The sequence below is a fragment of the Rhinopithecus bieti genome, unplaced genomic scaffold (genome assembly GCF_001698545.2).
Source record: "Rhinopithecus bieti isolate Rb0 unplaced genomic scaffold, ASM169854v2 scaffold_47952, whole genome shotgun sequence".
In the NCBI taxonomy this organism is placed as follows: domain Eukaryota; kingdom Metazoa; phylum Chordata; class Mammalia; order Primates; family Cercopithecidae; genus Rhinopithecus; species Rhinopithecus bieti.
Genome location: NW_016820098.1, coordinates 3,273,121 through 3,280,689, shown reverse-complemented (window position 1 = coordinate 3,280,689; position 7,569 = coordinate 3,273,121). Strand labels below are relative to the sequence as shown.

General features: G+C 40.3%; 1 protein-coding gene across 3 annotated transcripts; it reads left to right on the top strand.

The window, feature by feature from the left end:
• Nucleotides 1-3,958, top strand: POLR2K (RNA polymerase II, I and III subunit K). Of its 3 annotated transcripts, none has more exons than XM_017859466.1 (4): nt 1-349; nt 1,466-1,535; nt 1,950-2,042; nt 3,233-3,958. In XM_017859466.1, the coding sequence occupies exons 2-4, from the start codon at nt 1,475-1,477 to the stop codon at nt 3,253-3,255; spliced, it is 177 nt and encodes a 58-aa protein (XP_017714955.1). In that variant the 5' UTR covers nt 1-349; nt 1,466-1,474; the 3' UTR covers nt 3,256-3,958. The 3 variants fall into 3 exon arrangements, with proteins under 3 accessions (XP_017714955.1, XP_017714953.1, XP_017714954.1); XM_017859464.1 differs by lacking the exon at nt 1-349 and adding an exon at nt 732-832; XM_017859465.1 differs by lacking the exon at nt 1-349 and adding an exon at nt 742-836.
• The last annotated feature ends 3,611 nt before the right edge of the window (nt 3,959-7,569 follow it).

Here is a 7,569-nt window from a genome sequence, read left to right as displayed (position 1 = left end):
GGCACTCCTGCAGCCTAGAGGGGACTCCTCCCCAGATCAAGCCCAAAAGGCGCCGGCGGGCCGCGGGCACCCGGAAACAGCGCGGGACCGCGAGCGCCCGGCGCAGCCCCGGCTCCCGCCCGCGCCTCTCCCTCCACACCTCCCAGCGAGCAGACGGAGCCGGCTCCGGCCTCGGCCAGCCCGAGCGGGGCCCCCACAGCGCAGCCGCGTGCTGAAGGGCACTTCCAGCGTGGCCAGAGCGGTCGCGGAGGCCGAGGAGGCGCCGAGAGCGAGCGAGGGCTGCTGGCACGTTGTCAAATCAAGACAAATCAAGAGGATAAGAGGCAGCTGCCTCACTGCCACACCACAGGTATCAATTTTTAAAAAGAATCTGGAAAAGTGTTTTCCCACGTGAAAATCATTGGTGTAGTCGAATCTATTACGTTCGTCCGAGTAACGGCTAGCCCAGTACTTCATGAAAAGTGTCATCTCGGTTTTTCTCCTAACCCTCTACGCTTCTGGAAAAGTATTACTTTGTACCACTACATTGGTCAGAAACACACACCGCCTTGTGCTTGCATACCTGTTACAATGCTCTGCTTTCCTGCAAAATTAAAATAGCTGGGGACCAAACAGGCACTTAAACCCGTAAAATCTAATAGAAAGCCCCTGCTTTACCGCCTTTGCGCAATCCGGACTCTCGGGCCACGCCTGGGGCGGAAGAGGCGGGGAGAAAGAGAGAGAGAGAGACAGATTCCACTGTGCGTCATGTACCAGCGCCGGAAGTTGGTCTCGACACCTAGACGAGAGGGTTGTATTTGGAAACGCGGAGTGAGAAGTTTTTCCGTGCTGTGTAGGTAGCGAATTGGCGGATTGGGGTTTGTGGTGGATATTTGGGCCAAAACTGGAAAGACACTTGGGGTAAAAAGGTCCGGTATGGAGGTCGAGTTGAGAGTGCCTGGGGATACAGTCCATGCTATCGTTCTTTTCCCTATTTTCTTTTAGTTTAGATGTTTAGCCAATAGGAGTTATTTCATTGTTCTTCCCTTCGGTTAGCCTGTTCCCTTGTTGAGGGATGTAATTGTTTTTGGCTAACTTCTACTAGAGTTTGGGAAAAATAGAACTTGTGTTAAACGAAGACGCGAACTTTGCAGTCAGATCTGTATTCCTTTAACTTGTAGTAGCTGAGTGATTCTGCGGAAATTAATGTGTCTAAGTATCGGTTGCTTCATCTATAAGAGTGATGTCTCCGAGCATTGTTACGAAGATTATAATGGCCTATCATGTATGGAGTAGTTATTATGTCCAGTTTCGGGTAAACGCTCAATACTTGTGTGTATGCGTTTCGTGCTTGAGACCTATAGGATTTGGGGAAAGGAGCAGATTAGGAATTGGGATCTTTTTAGCTTCTCCTGAGAAAAATGGGCCCAGATGGACTTGTGAGAAGCCGTTTTGCGATATTCAGTATTTGAGTCTGTGATTTCAGGGGCTAACAATGGACACCCAGAAGGACGTTCAACCTCCAAAGCAGCAACCAATGATATATATCTGTGGAGGTAGGAGTAACACTTACATAAAGTAAGAATATTTTATTTAAGTTTTTTTGAAATTGTTACATTTATTCTTTGCTTAAATGAGTTACTGGTCTTCAAAGTTATACAGTAGAACACTTAGCAACCATAAAAAAAAATCTCCTTGAGGTCAGTAGATCTGGATTCGTCCTTGGTCTTCCGTTTACTAACAGAAAAAAACAAAACTCGTTGAGATTTCATTCTCTCTCCTGGAAATATGCATGGCCTACAACTCTTTTCTTTTCTACCTAATACATTTAATAATAGCAGCACACCCTTGAGATTGAGTATATTTTAGTGTTTTGAATTGCCTTAGGTGAAAAATATAGTTAAGATAATTTGTCTGTAATATTTTCCTTTTAGGCATTGAGTAAATTTTTTTTTTTTTTTTAATTCCAGAATGTCACACAGAAAATGAAATAAAATCTAGGGATCCAATCAGATGCAGAGAATGTGGATACAGAATAATGTACAAGAAAAGGACTAAAAGATGTATCCTTTTAACTGTGCTTTCTACATATGAGGTAGGAGGAAATGAGTAATGCTGGGGTTGATAAAGATGAATGATAGGGATACATTCTGAGAATTGTGTCCTTAAGCAATTTTATCATTCCTACAGAAACCTAGACCGTATATCCTACTATACATACACGTCTAGGCTACATGGTATAGCTTATTGCTGCTAGGCTACACACCTGTACAGCGTGTTATTGTACTGAATACCATAGACAGTTGTAATACAGTGTTTTTGTATATCTGAACATAGAAAAGGTACAGCAAAAATGTATCATCTTATGTGACCACTGTTTATATGTGATCCATCTTTGACCAAAACGTCATTATGGATGCATGACTACATTTGTGTAAGTATTCATTCTTGAGCTTGATTTTATGGACAAGCTAAAGTTCACAAGGCGAAATACAAATATTGTGTATACTACCTAATGGAAAAAGTTGAGCATACGAATTGTTCAAACATTGAGAGTAGGCCAAGCGTGGTGGCTCACACCTATAATCCTAGCACTTTGGGAGGCTACAGAAGTTCAAGACCAGCCTGGGCAACATAGTGTGACCCCATGTAGAAAAAGAAAATACTGAGTAAATTGTTACAACTAACACATTTTTTTTTTAAATCGACAGATTATCACCTTTAACATTGCTTTAGTGTTTTTTTTTTTTTTTTGAGACGGAGTCTCACTCTGTTGCCCAGGCTGGAGTGCAGTGGTGCAATCTCACTGCAAGCTCTGCCTCCCAGGTTCACGCCATTCTCCTGCCTCGGCCTCCCGAGTAGCTGGGGCTACAGGTGCCTGCCACCATGCCTGGCTAATTTTTTGTATTTTTTAGTAAAGACGAGGTTTCACCATGTTAGCCAGGATGGTCTCCATCTCCAGACCTCATGATCTGCCCACTTCGGCCTCCCAAAGTGCTGGGATTACAGGCGTGAGCCACTGGGCCTGGCCTGCTTTAGTGTTTTTTGATATATTTTATGGAAAAGGTGGTGATAAAAATTGAAAGTGTTTTAGTTTATTTAAAACCAATTGTCACAGTAAATAGTGAATTCCATTCTTTTTTGTATTTTAAGTTAAATAACAAACCAGCTTATTGCAAAGAGAAAGTGACTGAAATCTTCAGTTTTAATAATGTTTAAGTACCGTTTTTGTCCTTAACTCAAATTAATACAGTGGTTGTTTTTGATGCTCGATGAAACCTGGGAATTCAGAGGAGTGTCTTCACTTATACTTGGATTTGCTCTCTTAACGTTTCTGATTGTTGTATAGCTTTCGATTTTGCATACAGTAGTTCTCCCTTATCTTTGGGGGATACATTCCAAGGCCCCCAGTGAACTCCTGAAACCTCAGTACCAAACCTTTATACACTGTTTTTTCTATATATACTATGATATATATATGAGATATATATATGATAAAGTATAATGTATAAATTAAGCATAGCAAGAGATTAATAACAATGTAAAAGGACAATGATAACATACTGTAATAAAAGTTATGTGAATGTGGTTGGTCTCTCTTTCTCAAAATATCTTCTTTTACAGTACTCACCTATTTTAGAATGTGGTTGACTACAGGTAACTGAAACCACAGAAAGGGAAACTTTGGATGAGGGGGGCACTACTGTACTTAGGAATACAACTATATATACATATGATTTTATTTTTAAGACCATATTGTATTTGGGTATCTACTAGTATTTTGTATAAAGCAATTTTTTGTTCCATTACATTACTTTTTGTTTTATTGTATATGTAATCTGACACACAATAAAGGGTAAAGTTGCTTCCCCAAACCACACTTTTAATCAAAACCTAGAATCATCTGCATTCCTTGTTAAAAATGCAGGTTTCTAGAACCCTCTGAAGTTCTGATTAAATAAATATATTGGAAACCACTCTCCTGTGTCACTGTGTCATTTGATATGGAGTATACCATTTTGCTTGTTGTCAATACGCATACATCATCTTGAGTTCAGTTTTTCATTTATTACTAGGTATAGGCCTGTCTGTATTTTCATATAATGTTTGTCTTTTAAATCTCAGAATCATGAAGGGAAACTTTGTTTTCTGTAAGGCAAAATCAACCCCAGGCAAAGTGAATGAAGCAGACTATTAAGCCAAGTGTAGTTTCCCAGGTGTAACCATGCATTAAGGTCAACAGTTCTACTTTTAGGATATAAAAAGAACAGGCAGTGACTTGGGAGGCCGAGATGGGAGGATCACTTGAGCCCAAGAGTTTGAGGCTCCAGTGAGCCACAATCGTGCTGCTGCACTCCAGCCTGATGGACAGAGCAACACCCTGAGTCAAGGGCTGGGGAGGGGAGCATTGGTTTACACTGAATTATTGGATAAATGTTTAAGTCTTTAACCTTGATCTTTGGGATGTACAATTAATGGTCACACCTATATGCTATTCTGTTCAAGGATTCCATGGTTGTGAAATGTCATGTTGGCCAGCCTGATGTGCATTTTAAAGATTAGATATATTCCAACTTTATTATAGCTATGTCTGTCTTTGACATTCAAAATGTTGTCCATGATATTTTGTAAAAAAAAAAAAAAAAAAAAACCTGTATTTTTACTACCATCTTCATATATTAAATTCTATAAATTTATTACATGCTATATGAAATAGTGCCATGCTCAGATTTTTTTTTTTTTTTTTTAAGACAGTGTCTCCCTCTGTTGTGCAGACTGGAGTGCAGTGGCATGATCATAGCTTACTACAGCCTCCATCTCCCAGGGTTACACAATCCTCTCACCTCAGCTTCCTGAATAGCCGGCAAGCACACACCACCATGCTGGCTGATTCTTTTGATTTTTAGTAGAAATGAGGTCTCACTACATTGCCCAGGCTGGTAATGAAATTGAGGTTTCATAATTTTATAATTCTGGTATATTACTTCTTGAACTTTTTAGATATGGGAGTCCCAATACATGGTATTTCTTTATGACAGTTCCCTAAACAGATAAACCCCAACTTATGGGATAATGTACTTCTCTTAACTTCTAATTTTAGACTAAGTCCTTTGCATATCAGTAGTTTAAATATTGTTAATCTGGTTAACTGGACAGAAGAACTTAATGCAAAAAGTATTACAGTTTTGAACTCAGACTGCTTTCAGTCAGCCACTTACCTTTTTGTGCTCCCTTCATCTATTAACTAGAAATTTTACCTCTTACCTACCTAGACAGTTTCAAGGAAAAAACTGATACAAAATTGCTTTAAAAATATTCTTTTGAATAGTGCTCTGTCAATATGAAAATTAGTAAGTTTGAGCTTGATGTTAGCACATCACTTGGTACCCTATAAACTGCTTACTGACTGGACACATTGAAAAGCACATCCTTGTCCATGGGAAAAGTACTGAATGGAGATTTGTTCAAATTCAGCCCTGCCCCTCAATGACTGGCCAATTCACTTTATTTCTTTTAACTTCAGCTTCATTATCAAACTGAAAGAATTATGATTATAAGTAATCTTAGGGAGTATAGAGATAAAGTGCTTTACAATAGCTATCTTAAGAGATTCGAATTATGAAAAATTCAAAAATGAAATCAGAAATGAAGCCAGGAGTGGTGGTTCACACTTGTAGTCCTAGCACTTTGGGAGGCCAAGGCGGGAAGATCGCTTGAGCTCAGGAGTGCAAGACCAGTCTGGCCAACATGGTGAAACCCTGTCTCTACTAAAAATACAGAAATTACCTGGGTGTGATGGTACATGCCTGTAATTCCAGCTAATCGGGAGGCTGAGGCATGAAAATCGCTTGAACCCAGGAAGTGGAGGTTGCAGTGAGCCAAGATTGCACCACTGCACTCCAGCTTGGGCGACAAGTTGCCTCATCATACATAATACACACATGTCCTCACCCTTCCTTAGAATAAGTTCTGTGTAATAAGTTTAGGTGGAGTGGTTATTTGAACAAAGTGGACTGAAGAATGAGAAAGAACATTATTGAAACAGGGAAAACACTCCATGTAAAAGCCCTGGGGTGGAAAGTGAGCTTAATCTTGTTCCTACTTCAGAATGAGGCCCATGTGACTCCAACTTCATGACAGGAGGGATAATGGAAGGAGATGAAGTTCCAGAGATGGGCAGAGGCCAGCTCACTTAGGGTGTTGTGATGCAAAGCCATTGGGACAGTAAGCAGGAGAGTGACCTGGTCTGATCTGAAGAATCACTAGGCTGTTGTATGAGAATAGACTATATAGGACAGGTGGCAACAAAGAAAGAACAGACCATTTGTAATAGTTAAAAGTTAGTGGTAATGGTGGTTGGGCCAGGGCTGTAGTTGTGGAGGTGGTGAGAAGTATCTGGCTGTGGGTTACATTTTGAGATTGAGCCAATGGGACTTACTGATGGACTGGTTAGTAATTAAGAGCTCAGTGAACAATATGGACTTTGGTGTAAGGCTTTGGGTCCAAATACCCGCACCACCCCTTGTTACTTGGCTAAGTGACCTTACCAGGCCTCGCTTTATCTCCTTGTTTCTTTTATCTCTATGAAGACTAAAGTGATCTTTTTTTAAAAATTTTTAAATTTCTTTTATAGAGCAAGCCTCTCACTATATTGCACAGGCTGGTCTGAACTCCTAGGCTCAAGCAATCTGCCCGCCTTGGCCTCCCAAAGTGCTGGAATTACAGGCATGAGCCACCATGTCCTGCCGAGCATTAGAATTTTTGCCACTAACAGTGCTTGGTAGCAGACTGCAGGTCTGTAATTTAAGTGCAAAAGGGAAAGAGAAATAAATTTACAGAACTGCCAGGCACTGTAAATGAACTTTGATCTTCATGATCTATTTTAACTATTTGAAATTATAAAACTGAAGTAAATTTCCTGACAAGTAATCTCTATTGTTTTACTCATCTGAGTTGTATTAGTATTTTGTCTTATTCACCTTTTCATCCCTGTGCTGAGTATGGTGCCTGACTCATAACCAGCACTCAGAAAATGTGGAATGCATGAAAAGGAAGAGGGAATCTTGTGTTTCGTTTACTCTTTTGTTTAAAGAGGAAGAGGTAAGTAAATCTTGGTTGCAGTGCACTCTGAAATTTTAATTACATTTTTATAGTTAAATAGGAGTAATCAATTTACTTAGCAGGGAATATAGCAGTCCAGGATAACAGACCAGTAACAGCATTTTAAAAAATATTTTATTTATGGGCCAGGTGTAGTGGCTTATGCCTGTAATCCTAGCACTTTGGGAGGCCAAGGCTGGCAGATCACTTGAGGTCAGGAGTTCAAGACCAGCCTGGCCAACATGGCGAAACCCATCTCTACTAAAAATGCAAAAAAATTAGCCGGGCGTGGTGGTGGGCACCTGTAATCCTAGCTACTTGGGGGGCTGAGGCATGAGAATCGCTTGAACCCGGGAGGCAGAGGTTGCAGTGAGCCAAGATCACGACACTGCACTCCAGCCTGGGTGACAGAGCGAGACTCTGTCTCCAAAAAATTAAATACATGAATACAATAAAAAATTTAAAAAATTATTTATATATAAATAAAAT

Coding starts and splice junctions, on each gene's coding strand:
- POLR2K (XM_017859466.1), top strand. CDS start 1,475: ATGGACACCCAGAAGGACGTTCAACCTCCAAAGCAGCAACCAATGATA. Junction 1,536..1,949: donor AATGATATATATCTGTGGAG/GTAGGAGTAACA, acceptor TTTTAATTCCAG/AATGTCACACAGAAAATGAA. Junction 2,043..3,232: donor CAAGAAAAGGACTAAAAGAT/GTATCCTTTTAA, acceptor AAATTAATACAG/TGGTTGTTTTTGATGCTCGA.